At 45.7% G+C, this 17,196-nt stretch overlaps 3 protein-coding genes across 4 annotated transcripts in view; all 3 read left to right on the top strand.

Annotated features, from left to right (window-relative positions):
* The window catches only part of slc25a19 (solute carrier family 25 member 19), an 8,411-nt gene extending 586 nt beyond the window's left edge, over nucleotides 1–7,825 (top strand). Inside the window, exons 2-7 of the mRNA XM_083677993.1 lie at nucleotides 1,074–1,245; nucleotides 2,148–2,303; nucleotides 3,546–3,716; nucleotides 4,790–4,970; nucleotides 5,143–5,273; nucleotides 5,751–7,825. Coding sequence (XP_083534119.1) covers nucleotides 1,114–1,245; nucleotides 2,148–2,303; nucleotides 3,546–3,716; nucleotides 4,790–4,970; nucleotides 5,143–5,273; nucleotides 5,751–5,930 — 951 coding nt within the window. The 5' untranslated portion in view covers nucleotides 1,074–1,113 and the 3' untranslated portion in view covers nucleotides 5,931–7,825. The remainder of the gene's footprint in view (nucleotides 1–1,073; nucleotides 1,246–2,147; nucleotides 2,304–3,545; nucleotides 3,717–4,789; nucleotides 4,971–5,142; nucleotides 5,274–5,750) is intronic.
* The window catches only part of pvalb8 (parvalbumin 8), a 109,306-nt gene that overhangs the window by 34,479 nt on the left and 57,631 nt on the right, over nucleotides 1–17,196 (top strand). The gene's annotated exons all lie outside the window — the stretch shown is intronic.
* On the top strand, nucleotides 8,866–17,070 carry mif4gdb (MIF4G domain containing b). Of its 2 annotated transcripts, none has more exons than XM_083677103.1 (6): nucleotides 8,866–8,945; nucleotides 10,409–10,531; nucleotides 10,872–10,981; nucleotides 11,611–11,766; nucleotides 12,080–12,172; nucleotides 12,869–17,070. In XM_083677103.1, exons 2-6 carry the CDS (start codon nucleotides 10,450–10,452, stop codon nucleotides 13,094–13,096), a joined length of 669 nt encoding a protein of 222 aa, XP_083533229.1. In that variant the 5' UTR covers nucleotides 8,866–8,945; nucleotides 10,409–10,449; the 3' UTR covers nucleotides 13,097–17,070. The 2 variants fall into 2 exon arrangements, with proteins under 2 accessions (XP_083533229.1, XP_083533228.1); XM_083677102.1 differs by having other exon boundaries at nucleotides 8,925–8,990.

Below are 17,196 nucleotides of genomic sequence, written 5' to 3'. Positions count from 1 at the left end.
TTGGGATCCAATAGAACACCTTTGGGATCCAATAGAACACCTTTGGGATCCAATACAACACCTTTGGGATCCAATAGAACACCTTTGGGATCCAATAGAACACCTTTGGGATGTGGTAGAACGGGAAATTCACAGCTTGAAAGTGCACCTGAGAAATCTGCAGGAATTGCGTGATGCAATCGTGTCATCATGGACCAGAACCTCAAAGGAATGTTTCCAACATCTTGTAGAATAAATGCCAGGAAGAATTGAGGCTGTTTTGAGAGTAAAGGGAGGCCCTACCCAGTATTAGTATAGTGTTGTAATAAAGGGAGTATTACCCAGTATTAGTATAGTGTTGTAATAAAGGGAGTATTACCCAGTATTAGTATAGTGTTGTAATAAAGGGAGTATTACCCAGTATTAGTATAGTGTTGTAATAAAGGGAGTATTACCCAGTATTAGTATAGTGTTCTAATAAAGGGAGTATTACCCAGTATTAGTGTAGTGTTGTAATAAAGGGAGTATTACCCAGTATTAGTATAGTGTTGTAATAAAGGGAGTATTACCCAGTATTAGTATAGTGTTGTAATAAAGGGAGTATTACCCAGTATTAGTATAGTGTTGTAATAAAGGGAGTATTACCCAGTATTAGTATAGTGTTCTAATAAAGGGAGTATTACCCAGTATTAGTGTAGTGTTCTAATAAAGGGAGTATTACCCAGTATTAGTATAGTGTTGTAATAAAGGGAGTATTACCCAGTATTAGTATAGTGTTGTAATAAAGGGAGGCCCTACCCAGTATTAGTATAGTGTTGTAATAAAGGGAGGCCCTACCCAGTATTAGTATAGTGTTGTAATAAAGGGAGTACTACCCAGTATTAGTATAGTGTTCCTAATAAAGTGTTTGGTGAGTGCATCTCTCAATGGTAACTTTAGTGCAGTTCAACTTCTTTCCTTGTAAAGTAATTGGTAATCTGGTTAAATACATTTTCAGAGTAGCTTCCCCGACACTGCCTAGCAGTGTTTCACTGGGACACTATGATATGGTGTTGTAGATTCTATGTGTGTGTAACAGGAGTTCCTTCCCCCAGACCTGACACCCTGAGGTTGCCCTGGGGCAGCGGTGGAGCTATGGTGGGATATGACCCAGGGACTCAGAGTGCTGCTTTGGCCCCAGAGGAGGCAGCCCTGGCTGGGTCGGCCGCAGGCATGGTGACCAGAGTCCTGATCAGCCCCCTGGATGTCATCAAGATCAGGTTCCAGGTAAGGACAAGTATGAGGAGCTGCATCCCGGGAGTGGGTGTGTCAAAAGTGTGGTCTGCTATAGGTTAATCGAAAGGAGTGGATGTGTATTAAAAACTAAACAAACATTTTTAAAAAACAGGCCTGTTTTAGATTATACTTTCAAATACTTTCCAAGCATTTGCTTGAGCCTGGCTGGAGTGTCTGGTGGGCAGGTTTTCCACTTTCCTGCCTGATGACAGGGTTCGGGGTGCATCATTTTTACGCGACCGGCATCGCGTGAACCATGGATCCGTATGGACGGTGTTGTGCTGTTTGTCATAAGACAAGGCACTTTGGGACTACTGCATCAGTTCTATTTAGCCAGGCAAACTAAATCAAGCACAGCTAAGTTTTGGAATCGATTTCAAAGGTCTGCTTGGATGGACAGTGTATACAATGAATATTTGAATCAATCTCATATATTATTATTATATTCATTCTTCAAATGTGAGTCACGGCACCACACCCAAACCCTCAGACACACTGAGCATGCCCATTCCGCTCACAACACACTGGTCGCCACGGCAACACACCCTGACGATGTGCAGTCAGTATTTCCAGTGGAGTTCCTTAATTAACTAACTTAGAAGTGGACTTCTAAGTATGTTAGTGAGCGTGTGTGAATGTGAGTGAGTGAGCGAGCGTGTGTATATTGCCTGAAGCAGGTTATATTTCTCCCGTCTGAAAGTAATATAATAATATAATCTATGCCATTTGGCTGACACTTTTATCCAAAACAACCTACATTGCAGTGAGTGCATACATTTTTCAGTATATATGGTCCCAGCGGGAAACGAACCCACGACCTAAGCGTTGTAAGCGCCATGCTCTACCCACTGAGCCACAGAGGAGCACAAAGTACTCATCCCTCTGTCCCACAGCTGCAGATAGAGCGGGTGTCATCCCTGCGCCCCGAGGGGAAGTACTGGGGCCTGTTCCAGGCCTCGCGCTGCATCCTGGCCGAGGAGGGGCTTCCTGCCTTCTGGAAGGGCCACGTCCCCGCACAGCTGCTCTCTGTCTGCTTCGGAGCCGTCCAGGTAATATAGAATATCCCCGTCCGAATAGAATAGATATAATAATAACGTATAATAATAATATATACGTCATTTAGCTGACGCTTTTATCCAAAGCGACTTACATTACAGTGAGTTCATACATTTCAGTATAGATGGTCCCAGCAGGAATCAAACCCTCAACCTAAGCGTTGTAAGCGCCATGCTCTACCTGCTGAGCCACGGAGGACCACCAGGTAACTGGTATTATTTTAGCAGGGGGTCTCATTGAGACCAAGGTCTATTTTCCAAGGGAGCCCTGCACACACACAGTTTACAGCCATACATAATAACTACCTATGAACTAGGGGGGAGTAACCCTAACCCTAACCCTATGAACTAGGGGGGAGTAACCCTAACCCTAACCCTATGAACTAGGGGGGAGTAACCCTAACCCTATGAACTAGGGGGGAGTAACCCTAACCCTAACCCTATGAACTAGGGGGGAGTAACCCTAACCCTAACCCTATGAACTAGGGGGGAGTAACCCTAACCCTAACCCTATGAACTAGGGGGGAGTAACCCTAACCCTAACCCTATGAACTAGGGGGGAGTAACCCTAACCCTATGAACTAGGGGGGAGTAACCCTAACCCTAACCCTATGAACTAGGGGGGAGTAACCCTAACCCTATGAACTAGGGGGGAGTAACCCTAACCCTATGAACTAGGGGGGAGTAACCCTAACCCTATGAACTAGGGGGGGGTAACCCTAACCCTATGAACTAGGGGGGACTAACCCTAACCCTATGAACTAGGGGGGAGTAACCCTAACCCTAACCCTATGAACTAGGGGGGAGTAACCCTAACCCTATGAACTAGGGGGGAGTAATCCTAACCCTAACCCTATGAACTAGTGGGTTTCCTTTCACCACACGCCGTAGGGGATGAGGTAGTAGTGTCCTTCAAGTTGTTTTTAGAGTCTTCAATAAATAGATGACATAGATTTTGTCATCAATAAAACTCTCTGTCCTGCACTTTCTGCCTTGAGACAAGAGACATACTGTAACCCACTGACAAAAACATCTGTCACATGGAACCAGGAACCGGGTTTGATGTTAATCGTTTTCACGTGGCTCACTTGTTTGTTTACCCGCTGTCATCTTTATTCTGAGCTGTAGTGGGCGCTGTTGGATCGTTCCAGACGTGTGTTTTTTTGAGGCTCTGTGTTTTTTGTGGGTTTTTTTTTTTTTTTTAACCCCCCCCCCCCCCCACACACACACACACAGTTTGCCAGCTTCGAGTTGCTGACAGAGGCGGCCCACAAGAGCACGTCGTACCACAGCCAAACGGCCGGCGTCCATTTTGTCTGCGGCGGCCTGGCGGCCTGCTCTGCCACCATGGCGTGCCAACCTCTGGACATGCTGAGGACCCGCTTCGCTGCCCAGGGAGAGCCCAAGGTGAGGGGGGGGGGGGGGGGGGGGTAGAGGGGGTGGGAGAGCCCAAGGTGAGAGAGGGGGAGGGGGGGAGAGCCCATGGTGGGGGGGAGAGAGGGGGGGGGGGGAGAGAGAGAGAGAAAGAGGGAGGGGGGAGAAAGAGAAAGAGGGAGGGAGGGGGGAGAGAGAGAAAGAGGGAGGGGGGAGAGGGAGGGAGGGAGGGGGGGAGAAAAGCAGCAGCAGCAGCCGTCTCAAGGTTATTATGGGGATATCATTAACACAAGAGCACTTCTACTCCTTTCTAAGATAAATATGCTGCAGTTAAAACACATCCACTCGCCCCAGTGAGACCCAGCGAGACCCAGCGAGACCGAGCGAGGTCACACAGTAGATTGTTTGCTGTTTTAGTTTTTTTCAAGATGAAGTCACACGATTGAGTGTTTGTTAGAGAGCTAGAGTACTGCTGCTGCTGCGGCTTACAAAAGGATCATATGGGGCAGGTGGCCTAGAGGTTAGAGGTCAGAGAGGCTGGCCAATCGGTAGGTCGCTGGTTCGATCCCCACCCCAAGAGGGAGCTGGTGTGAGCTGGTGACTGGAGGGTGGCTGGCATCATATCTAAGGTGCCTACCACTGCCGTTGTGCCCTTGAGCAAGGCACTGAACCCCTAACTGCTCCAGGGGCGCTGACGATGGCTGACCCTGTGCCCAGAGCTCTGTCCTCCCTGGGGGGGTGCCTGCGTCAACAGACCTATAACCACAAACCTATAACCACATGTTATAACCTACAGTACCAGTCAAAAGTTTGGACACACCTTCTCATTCAATGGTTTTTCTTTATTTGTATTATTTTCTACATTGTAGATTAATATTGAAGACATCAAAACTATGAAGGAACACATATGGAATTATGCAGTGAACAAAAAAGTGTTAAACAAACCAGAATATGGTTTATATTTTAGATTCTTCAAAGTAGCCACCTTTTGCTTTGATGACAGCTTTGCACACTCTTGGCAAGGTGTGTCCTTTTGACTGGTACTGTATAACCACATGTTATAACCTACAACCACATGTTATAACCTACAACCACATGTTCCTCAGGTGTACCGGAGCCTGAGGCATGCCGTGTCCTCCATGTACGGCTCCGAGGGCGTCCTGGCGTTCTACCGCGGCCTGGCGCCCACGCTGGTGGCAGTCTTCCCCTACGCAGGCCTGCAGTTCTTCTTCTACAACGTCTTCAAAAAGCTCGCGGGACCAGTGCCCAGAGACGGCAGCTCTGGAGGTCAGTGCCCCCGGGGGGGAGGAGGGTCTCGATTGCCAACATCCCATGACGTCGTTGATGCAGTAGACCGTTGAACACGTGCTAATAACTTCGACCGATCGGGGCCAGAAAACGCCGTCCTATCAAGTGAGTCATCAGCTTCTTTTTAACCTTTTCTCTTCTCGTCGTCCAGGGAACCTCCGGAGCTTAGTGTGCGGCAGCTTTGCCGGAGTGATCAGCAAGACGCTGACCTACCCCTTCGACCTCTTCAAGAAGCGTCTGCAGGTGGGGGGGTTTGAGGAGGCCAGGCTGCACTTCGGACAGGTAGGCGTGTGTGGAGTAGATCCAGATGTTACCAGGTCCCTCCTTTCTGCTGCTGCTGCTGCTGTTTTTGAGTCTGACTGTCATTCATTCCAGTGTGGTCCCGTCAAAGTAAGTCGACGGTTAGTTGACTCGTTCAGTGCCGAGGGTGAATGAAGTTGTCCAAATTGTCAATATTCTAGAGTTCCAAGGGTGACTTTGTTCTCACCAAAAAACGCATAAGCTATGATGCTTCATTTTGTAGCCAGTCAGAGTGTTGTTGCTAGGTAAACACCACGTATAACACTTGGAACACTCTAGGTGGAGAGTGTTCCAGAATGTTCCAGAGTGTTCCAGAATTCTTTGGCAGTTGGTGAGTTAAGCAGACAGAGGCTCCTCCCCCAGAACCATCCAGCCAGTACCTGAGGAGGTGTGTGTGTGTGTGTGTGTGTGTGTGCGCGTGCGCGTGTGTGTGTGTGTGTGTGTGTTGACTGTGTGCAGGTGCGGCGCTACGGGGGCTTTGCGGACTGCGTGGCGCAGATAGCCAGGGAGGAGGGTCCCCGGGGCTTCTTCAAGGGCCTCTACCCCAGCCTGGTCAAGGCCGCCTTCTCCACCGGCTTCACCTTCTTCTGGTATGAGTTCTTCCTCAACACCACGCGCAAGCTGAAGGGGAGCCGGTGAGCAGCGACTCGCTCCAAAGAGACACAACGTTTTGGGAAATGAGGAATCGGAGGCCTGGGAAAGGGAAAGGAGACATGGCCGGGTCACGCACTTGACTAGATCATTGTCTGTCGTTGCCGTGCCTCCCTCCGTCCCGCCGTCCAGATTTGGCTGATCAACATGGCGGAAGAGTAAGCGAGTGTTGGAGGTGTTAGTCGGGGGATAGGATTCAAAGATTCAAAGTGTTTATTATCATATGCACAGTAGAAAACATGTTTCCCTGTACAACGAAATTCAATGCAGCTGTAGAAGTTGCTGAGGATCTTGGGCGACATGCCAAACTTAGGAACGTCACGGTGTGCTGGTGTAACTGAGTTGAGATGGTAAAACTCACTCCTCGAGCTCAAACGCCCCCACCCACCCCCGCGCTGTTGAATTGATAGCTTTTCGATAGCGTGGCTGGTTTACATCGGGTGTTTGAGGAGACGGTCAGGTGTGTTGCCAGAAGCCAGAAGTCGCAAGTTCGAGGCTCGGTCGGAGAAAGTCGAATTGCGGGGCGACTGTTTGCGACAGCTTGACGTCTGTTTCACTACCTCTGTTTCCACATCAGACATGGTGTCCACATCACACCTTACTGTGTCAGCACACCTTGCACAGGTGTAATGTTGTTGTTTTTTTTGTCATCATGTAACTACATTTTTTGGAACCAAGGTTTGTTTTTTCACAGTCTGTCCAGGGATACATGTCACATATGTTTGTTTTTTTCCATTTTATCCTGTTGCCGTTGTGTAAAATCAGAGATTATGACAAAAGATCACGATTTAAACCTCTGCAAACGTGTTGTGTTTGTGAGCTGTACAGAATGAGGGGGAAATGCCTCTGAAATGCCTTTCTTTTTCTTTTCTTTCTTTTTTTTTTCTTTTTTCAAATGTGTTTTGTGGTGGTTGTTTATTTTGAACTTCATGAGATAAGGGAGAGGGATCTTTAGGCTGAAACACTTGAAGAGACTGGGAGACTGGTGGGAGACTGGGAGACCGGGAGACTGGTGGTTAGTGCTTTAGGAAAGGGAACACTTGAAGAGACTGGGAGACTGGTGGTTAGTGCTTTAGGAAAGGGAACATTTGAAGAGACTGGGAGACTGGTGGTTAGTGCTTTAGGAAAGGGAACACTTGAAGAGACTGGGAGACTGGTGGTTAGTGCTTTAGGAAAGGGAACACTTGAAGAGACTGGGAGACTGGTGGTTAGTGCTTTAGGAAAGGGAACATTTGAACAGTCCTTCATACCCAGTTTCCCAGGACAAATGTATGGTTCTAAGTAACTATATTTAGTTTAGACCCCAAATTTCATGAGGGACCCAAAAATTCATGAAGGACAGAAGACAAGTGTAAGTCATTTTTATTGTGGAATGTGGTGGAATAAGTTTCAAACTGACAACCTGTTTTAATAAGTATTTTATTTGATAGCTTTTACTTTGTGTAACCTGTTGTGTCAAAATGTAATTTTTGACATTTAGCAGAGACTTTTATCCAAAGCGACTTGGTGTAACTTGCTTTAGATAAAAGCGTCTGCTAAATGTCAAAAATGTAAATGTAGACTGGTTGTTAGCCTGAGAAGTCTCAAGCTGACACTCATGCTTAAGAGTCTGGACGTGTGCTTTGGGTTTTTAATGTATACACCATATATATTTCTGTATTTAAAGATGGAATATTTATTCTGTGTATGTTATGTTGGACAACAATTGCACTTGGTCCAACAATGTCTGTAGGCCTATCCTGTTGGCCTGCTGCACTGGCTACTGAAGCACTGTTTAAAACAAAAAAAAGTGGTGAGTGAGTGATTCTATATTTTCAAATAAAAGATTTTTCGACAACTTGGTGTGGTGAAGTGTATTTTCAGATGTGATGTTTTGCTGCATAATTCCTTCATCAGAAGAGAGCCCAGTGTTTGGCTTTTTATTACTTGAATGGATTTTAGCAAATTATCTGATGGTACGATGACCACGGACCACCTCTTGTCTTGTTAAAAAAAATAAAAATATGTTTTTTATTGTTCTTATTATTTCTATGTAGATGTATGTATGAGATGTTTTATTCTGGTGTTTGATGATGTTTTATTCTGGTGTTTGATGATGTTTTATTCTGGTGTTTGATGATGTTTTATTCTGGTGTTTGATGGTGTTTGATGATGTTTGATGATGTTTTATTCTGGTGTTTGATGATGTTTTATTATTCTGGTGTTTGATGATGTTTTATTATTCTGGTGTTTGATGATGTTTTATTATTCTGGTGTTTGATGATGTTTTATTATTCTGGTGTTTGATGATGTTTTATTATTCTGGTGTTTGATGATGTTTTATTATTCTGGTGTTTGATGATGTTTGATGATGTTTTATTATTCTGGTGTTTGATGATGTTTTATTATTCTGGTGTTTGATGATGTTTTATTATTCTGGTGTTTGATGATGTTTTATTATTCTGGTGTTTGATGATGTTTGATGATGTTTTATTATTCTGGTGTTTGATGATGTTTGATGATGTTTTATTATTCTGGTGTTTGATGATGTTTTATTATTCTGGTGTTTGATGATGTTTTATTATTCTGGTGTTTGATGATGTTTTATTATTCTGGTGTTTGATGATGTTTGATGATGTTTTATTATTCTGGTGTTTGATGATGTTTTATTATTCTGGTGTTTGATGATGTTTGATGATGTTTTATTATTCTGGTGTTTGATGATGTTTGATGATGTTTTATTATTCTGGTGTTTGATGATGTTTTATTATTCTGGTGTTTGATGATGTTTTATTATTCTGGTGTTTGATGATGTTTGATGATGTTTTATTATTCTGGTGTTTGATGATGTTTGATGATGTTTTATTATTCTGGTGTTTGATGATGTTTTATTATTCTGGTGTTTGATGATGTTTTATTATTCTGGTGTTTGATGATGTTTCTTGGCGACGCGACCCTGGGAGTCTTGGACCACGGCGCCTGCGCAGACGGAACCAGGAAGCAGCAGCACTGGCGCTGTGGAAGGTGTGTGTAAAATGTAACGGTTGTATCAAGCTGAAGTTTACCAAAGTAAGTAATCGTTAACTTTACTCTGCCTTTAAACATCACACTCTTCAGCGCAAATGAAGTGTATTCGGCCTCGTTAACTCGGCCAGCTCACCAGAAGTGAAGTTAGTTAGCTTGCTTCGCTAGCCACCCATCCGGAGCTAACAACAACAACCCGCCGGGGTCGGACCGTTCCCCCGCGGCGGGACCTCATCAGCCTGCTGGCTGCGGGAGCAAACGTTGGTGCTATCCGTGATGATGTATTTAGTTAATTTCGGAGAGTGATTTTAGTAGATTGAAGCTACAGTGAAGTGGTGCATGTGCAGCTTGCTTGCTAGCAGCTTGTTGAGGAAGCTGCACCTCGTAAAGCAGCAGCGCCGGTCCGGGCTGCGCCACATCACCTCCACATCACCTCCACCTCCACATCACCGCCACCTCCACATCACCATCACCGCCACCTCCACATCACCGCCACCGCTAACGGCACCGCCACCTCCACATCACCGCCACCTCCACATCACCGCCACCGGTACCGGCTGCAGGGGGGCTGACCGAGCTCGACGATGCCGCTTTAAATGCAATGAAATGCAACTGTTGACCCACCAGAGGTCACGGAAGTTCATTCACTGTGGATGAATCGTGTTAATGATCGCGGGGGATGAGTGTGTCCGTATACTGCTCTCTAACGTTTAACAAACCTTCACAATGACAGGGAATATGATTGTAATGTCCGATGTGGAGAACCCTAAAAACGAGGTGCTTGCTTTCAAATGAAACGATAAAGTTTTCCTTGATTATTAGATGAACTGAATGAGTATGTTGTTGGGTTAATCCCTCATATCCCCTGCTGAAAGAGACCTCGGGGAGGCCAGTTTGATGACAACACACATTCGGAGGCCTATTGTCAGAGACAAATTGTTCTGCGGTTGCTGCTTATAATGAATTTCGCTTCTGATGGTGTTTGAAAGGCACGGCCTGTCAGTTCAATAGCGCTCACCTGATGCTGCCTAATGTGAAAAGACATGCTGTCGACAGAGTCACAAATCAGCACTCTAAAACACTGTTATCTAATCCAAATCAAATAAAAGAGTATTCGTCAGGTACACAATATACTAGATAGAGTGCAGTGAAATCCTTTAGGGCAAGCGACTCCTCAACCATGCAACAATCAACAATTAACAATGCAACAATAATAATAATAATAGAAAAACAATAACACTAGCATACAGTGGCATAGTAAATAGCAGCAGAAACTCAAATTCAACAACAACAATATTGGAAGTGTGAGTAGTATGTAAGTGTGAGTGCATGTGAGAGTGCAAATGTGCAATGTCTTTGGAGAATGATGCTGAACGGGGGTGGGGGGGTATTAGTAATGATAAAGGTATCTGTTGAGTTATCTGCTTTAAGTAACATGTACTTCACATGTTTGTCTGTTTCAGAGTGTGCTTCACAGGTGGTGATTGGATGTTCGCTGTACAGGATGGAGAACTCTACTAAAGAGGACTACAAGATCCAGTCTTTCGACATGGAGACTCAGAAGCTGCTGAAGACAGCACTCAAAGGTCCGTCTCTCTCAGTTCAGGGGTTTCTTCATGTCGTCTTTGAAATCCTACCCTTCCCACCCTCCTCCTCCTCCTCCTCCTCCTCCTCCTCCTGCTCACTGACATTGCATTATTACTGTTGCTGTTTAAATTTGATCCCTTATCCTTGTTACATTCTATTGTTGATGTTGTAGAGCTGCTCTGCCTTGTGTATTTGTATTCAATCTCATGACAAATAAACTTGACTTGACTTGACTAATGAATGGCCTTGGAAGTTTTAAATGAAGCCCGTTATCGTAACTGTGCACTGAGGAGTGGATTAGTGAGTGTGTGTGAATGTGTGACCTCTCTCCCCTCTCAGAGCCTAGTGCAGTGGACTTGGAGAAGGTCTCCAACGTCATTGTGGACCAGTCTCTGAAGGACCAGGTGTTCAGTAAAGAGGCCGGTCGTATCTGCTACACCATCGTCCAGGTAACCACCCCTGATGACAATAGAGATGAAGTCATTTTACACACGATACAGCTAGTAGTTTCTTAACAATAAAGACCCTATTTTTTGTCATGTTTGTCCTCCATTAGTAGCTGAATACGCCACGCATGCGCACACACACACACACACACTCATTTTGAGTTTCTAATTGACTCAAGGCATGAAAGAAAGTGCTCTCTGCATTCTTCTGTTTGACAAGGGCTTTTCACTTGGAGGGAGAAGATAGCGTGAACTAGAACTAGAGTGTAATTGTAAATGAACTCAAATGAGGCTGTTTCTAAAGCCACCTGAGCACAGACCCAGGATCAGCTTACATTAGGATATATCTGCCATTTAGCTGACGCTTTTATCCAAAGCGACTTCCATTGAATCAAACCCACAACCTAAGCGTTGTTAGCGCCGTGCTCTACCAGCTGAGCCACAGAGGACCACTCACAGAGGATCACCGTCTCAGAGCGTGACATGAACCCTCTGAGACAAATGCATTAGAGCAAGATCTGTGTTAAGAGGCCCGCTAATCCCACTGTTACTAAACCCGGGATCAGCGCTTTGAACCTCTGGTCCATAAATAGCCGTCCTTTTGACCTTGCTCTCTACCTCGCCCCCTGTAGGCGGAGGCCAAGCAGAACAACGGCAGCGTGTTCCGGAGGAACCTTCTGAACCGGCTGCAGGTGGAGTTCAAGGCTCGGGAGGAGACGCGACAGCGCTCCCTGCAGGAGTGGGTGTGCTACGTCACCTTCATCTGCAACATCTTCGACTACCTTAAGGTAGGAGATCGTCTGGCCCCCCTCTCACTGTCCCCCCGTCCTAAGAGTCTGTCCTCGATTCCTCACATCCTCCTCCTCCTACCTCAAGGGAAGAGTTGGGGGGTTACGTTTTTTTGGAGTGTGGTAGGTTTTCAGTTTTTATTGGACAGAGGAAGAAGAAGAGAAAGACAGGAAAGTAAGGAGGAGAGGGTATGTCAGCAGGGCGTGGGCCGGATTCGAACCCATGCCGACATGGGTGTATGTGTGCACTGTAGACCGTGGTGCTGGACCACTGCTCTTAAAAGTACAACCTCCATGTTCTCTTCCTGCTTAGGTAAACAACATGCCCATGGTGGCTCTGGTGCATCCAGTGTACGACTGCCTCTTCAGGCTGTCTCAGCCAGACTCCCTGAAGAACGAGGAGGAGGTGAGTTCCAGGAGGACACCACTCCTCAACACATACTTCCTCTTCTACACCTCCTTCCTCTTCTACACCTCCTTCTTCTTCTACACCTCCTTCTTCTTCTACACCTCCTTCCTCTTCTACACCTCCTTCTTCTTCTATACCTCCTTCTGGTTAAATGTTAGTGGGAAAGGTGCACTCCTTACTCTGAAAGTTAAAGGGGCACTTAACCCCCAAAAAGTGGTGAAGCGCCCCTTTAAGAAAACCACCATGTTTACAGAAATAGCTTTACTGTGGGGGGGACACAGAGAGTCAGGAGAGCACCTTTAACGTCCAATCAAATCAAATTGTAATAGTCGTTTACACAACATACAGGATACAATGTCATGAAATGCTTTAGGAGGTGAGCGACTCCTCAACAACGCAACAATCAGACAACATCAGTCTGCAGTGTAGTCATAACAACAACAAAACGGAAGAAAACAATAATAACAGCAAAACATTGGTAATAGCGCTGGTTCTGCTGCTAACCTCCCCTCCACCCTGCCCCCCCCCCACCCTGCCCTGCCCCCCCCCCCCCCCACCCTGCCCTGCCCACACCCCACCCTGCCCCGCCCCCCCCCCCCCCCCCCCCCACCCTGCCCTGCCCACACCCCACCCTGCCCCGCCCACACCCCACCCCACCCTGCCCCACCCCCACCCCAACCTGCCCCACCCCAGGTGGACGTCCTGGTGCTGCAGCTGCACCGCATCGGGGAGCAGCTGGAGAAGATGAACGGCCAGAGGATGGACGAGCTCTTCTACCTGCTGAGGGACGGCTTCCTGCTGCAGGAGGGCCTGGGCTCCATGGCCCGCCTGCTGCTGCTGGAGATCCTGGAGTTCCGGGCCGGCGGCTGGACGCTCAGCGACACCGCCCAGAAGTACTACTACAGTGAAGTGAGCGACTGAGGCCGCTGCTGCTCGCTCTCTCTCTCTCTCCGACCGGTAGCCTGCCCTCTAGAGGAGAGGGCGTTTCCACTTCAGCTAGCTTGTTACCGCTTTGCGTGAATCATGAGTAGCGTCACGGCGACAGAGCGAGATGCAGACCGGCTTCCAGCCCAGATAGTTTAACAGCCTCTTTCCCTAGTCTACCTTTATTTGTTATTATTATTATTTTTATTTCATGACCACTGAAGTCGACTGTGGTATGCGGTGGATAGTTGTCCATTCCTTTGGGGAGGCAGTGGTGGTCGAGGGAAGCGGGAGTGGCCGCGTAGTGGATAAGGATGGTATTGCAGTGGGGGATTGTGAAAGATATGTTTGCTGGGTAGAGAGATTTGATATGTGCAATTGAAAATGGTTGTAAAACAAACAAACAAACAAAACAAAAAAAAAGACGGGGTTTGCTTGACTTAGAGGTTCATCTACTAAGACTTGGTAGTTTGGAGTTGGCGCGTGTTTAACGGTAGACTCCGAGATATGACGTCACCACCACAAGCACGGCACTGCAGCGTCGGGTTGGGCCTTATTCAATATATAATAGAATATGTCATATATATATAATATGATCTAATAATGAGATGTTTGGAGCAGAATGATGATATGCTTTTCTTACAAACAGACTGCTAAAGAGTTCCGGAACTCTCCCCACCGAGAGGCCCGGTGTTCTATGTGGTGTTTACCTAGCAACAGCACTCTGATTGGCTACAACATGAAGCATCATTATTTATGGTGAATAAGGTCACCCGTGGCCCTGTGGCATGTCGACAGGTCGGGGGGTTGTGTTCACCCTCGGCCCTGTGGCATGTCGACAGGTCGGGGGGTTGTGTTCACCCTCGGCCCTGTGGCATGTCGACAGGTCGGGGGGTTGTGTTCACCCGTGGCCCTGTGGCATGTCGACAGGTCGGGGGGTTGTGTTCACCCGTGGCCCTGTGGCATGTCGACAGGTCGGGGGGTTGTGTTCACCCGTGGCCCTGTGGCATGTCGACAGGTCGGGGGGTTGTGTTCACCCGTGGCCCTGTGGCATGTCGACAGGTCGGGGGGTTGTGTTCACCCTCGGCCCTGTGGCATGTCGACAGGTCGGGGGGTTGTGTTCACCCTCGGCCCTGTGGCATGTCGACAGGTCGGGGGGTTGTGTTCACCCTCGGCGGTGAATGAGTTAAATCTCCAGATAATGTGCATAACAAAGTGCTGTGTCCCATTGTGTCTGTCTGTTTCACCAGACTATTTATACAAAACCAGACAACAACTGCAGTTCAGTCCTGTCTGCCCACCCTGGCGCGTCTCCGCCGCGTCTCCACCAATGGACGATGTTATCGTATGTCGTGATATTTTCCGAAATAATTTTGTCAATAAGAATATGTTGATATCGCCTGACCCTAGTTCGATAGCGATAGCCGCGTCTTGCTTTTCGCTGACGGACTGTGCCGGTCTTCACCCCGGTAGTTCGTGTCTACCGTTTTTACAGCGTTCCAGGAGAACGTGTGCGGAGCAACGTTCAGTCCTTCTTCTACTTAAATAACGTGTTGTTTGCGCCGTGCTGGTTGACATTCCTGTTTGAAGAAACACTGAACCGTTTTACACTCCGATGCGTCGGAGGGGCTTCCAGACAGAGGAAGGCTGACTTGGGCTTGACTTTGATTGGGTTTTCTAGAGGTACTGACTTTGATAGTTATTTAGCTGTTTCTACTGTTCGTTCACCTTCGCTAAGAACCTCTTAACTGGGTTTCAAATGACTGCAAAGCATGTTGGCCTCAGTTCAGGGATTTTTTACAGTATCAAGTATTGTGTTAACCTTGCAAACACAAAAGACAGAAACACTTTTAAAGGGATAGTTAAGTATATTACAAAATCAACCACTACTTGATTCATTCAGTTCATTTTATATATATATATATATATCTACAGAACCAGTCAAAAGTTTGGACACACCTTGCCAAGCTGTCATCAAAGCAAAAGGTGGCTACTTTGAAGAATCTAAAATATAAACCATATTCTGGTTTGTTTAACACTTTGTTGTTTACTACATAATTCCATATGTGTTCCTTCATAGTTTTGATGTCTTCAATATTAATCTACAATGTAGAAAATAATAAAAATAAAGAAAAACCATTGAATGAGAAGGTGTGTCCAAACTTTTGACTGGTACTGTATATATATATATAGAAAACAATACACTGGTAAAGTGATTGCATCATAATCAAAGAATACCATGACAACAGTTGAATATCTGCATTATCATGTCAGCGGTACGGTGCTGCGCTAGTTTGGGTCCCCAGCGACCCTCCAGGTTACCAGCGTATAGAGGGCATGTGGTGAGCATGTCTGAAATGTCCTGCCCCAATCATCTCAAAGTCTCTGATAATACTCAATTACCTTTTAAATGACATTGAGATGATTTGGGGATGACATTTCAAACATGCTAATTTAGGGTCCATTGAATTCCATTGGTTTTTGGTTTAAAAATCCTTGTCCTTTCAGGATAAGGAACCAAATATGTGATTTTCTAATTTGGGTGAACTATCCCTTTAAGCCTGTTTGTTACCACTAAATAGGTCAACAAAAAGTAATGCTGTTTATTTTGTTAGAATTGCCATTTGGGACCAAGGGTTTTGTCAATCATGACGATGATTTCCTCACTGAACACATTGACACACTTCCTTTTTTTCAGGGCCAAATCCTAACTTGTGATTCCATTATTATGATCACATCATGCATACTTCCAATCTATCGGAAATTCCTTCTTTTGTGATACAAGTGGTGCATGAACAGCAATACTCAAAGCAGGTGAGCTTTGGCAGGTGGTTTTTGCTGACGTTTTTTCTATTTCTAAGTCTGTAAGAGTTCCCTCCTAAAGGACACTTTGGTGTTAGAAAATGGGTGTTTTTATGGTTCACTATTTGCTCTTTTTGCTAATAGCTTGGGGTGCGCTGCCACAAAGAACACGACCGTACAGAGACGTCACTCATGTAGTTGTTCTCTTTTGCTGTTTGTAGATTTTCTAATCAGAATTGAAGTATCTGAAAACCACTTTATTCCTTTATAACCTTTTGATTCCACCAGCACGACATTCTACCAAGTTACACACAGTTCATTGAGGATCAGGAATAATGTTTTTTACATGTTCACTGTGCCGACAGAAAGCTTTAACAAGCTCACCAAACCAAAGCGCTGCCTTGGTAACCACTGCACACAAACATAGGAGGAGGCACAGTGGTATTTCTGTTACTGACGGCTCTGAGGAAACCACTTCGCCGTAGGCGAGACCGTTTTCAAAGACACAATCTCACAGATTGTGTTTGTTTATTTGTATGCTATTCTAGAAGTGTATTTTGCCCTACTTGACACTAGTAGAGCAAATACTGCAGAGGTTTCGAGGGTTTAGCGAAAGGTGAGACCTGAATACTAACCCTGGAGTGACAGACATGGCCTTTGCTGAAGATGGCATGATAGTGGTATTTATTTCAGTAGGAAACTGGCTGTTGGGTCACCCCTTAACTCTTAGTATATTTTATATGACCGTTACGTTTCAAGAAGATTTGTATATGATGTATTTATTGCTACATTCAGACCAAGTAATCAAAGTAGAGTACTTCATTTGAAAGTGAGCCTAGATGTTGAGTAGACGCCTTCATTGAACACAAAGTGCAGAACTCACAGTTTGCCTAGTGACTTGCTTACAGTACATGCCTTTGTTTCACCTGGAGTTACCAAATACGTTTGAACGTTTTATACATTTCTCTAAACGATATTCACCGTCAAGACGAGGGTTAGTGCTCAGTGTTATATTTTTTTAGAAATATTTCCATATCTTTAATCGAGCATCTGTTCAAATGACGGAAGTACAATTGTCAATTCCTTTTTTTTCTACGGTTGAAATGTGTACATTGATTGCAGAGAAATTGATTTGTTCAAATAAATCTTACTTGGGTTTAAACCTTCAAGCTTCCTCTTGAGTTGTGTGCTGATGATCATGCATCACTGATTGTACTGCATGTGGTGTACTTCCCTGGGCGTTGACAATTCCTTGTTGACAATTCAGTGCATTCCAACACCATCAATGAACCAAT

The sequence above is a fragment of the Argentina silus genome (assembly GCF_951799395.1).
Source record: "Argentina silus genome assembly, chromosome: 9".
Taxonomy (NCBI): domain Eukaryota; kingdom Metazoa; phylum Chordata; class Actinopteri; order Argentiniformes; family Argentinidae; genus Argentina; species Argentina silus.
This window is presented reverse-complemented; position numbering and strand designations above follow the sequence as displayed.

What these genes read in the sequence shown, in the direction of transcription:
- mif4gdb (XM_083677103.1), top strand. Translation starts at nt 10,450, where the DNA reads ATGGAGAACTCTACTAAAGAGGACTACAAGATCCAGTCTTTCGACATG. An exon ending in ACATCTTCGACTACCTTAAG is followed by an intron (nt 11,767 to 12,079) that starts GTAGGAGATCGT and finishes CTTCCTGCTTAG; the next exon opens with GTAAACAACATGCCCATGGT. An exon ending in CCCTGAAGAACGAGGAGGAG is followed by an intron (nt 12,173 to 12,868) that starts GTGAGTTCCAGG and finishes GCCCCACCCCAG; the next exon opens with GTGGACGTCCTGGTGCTGCA.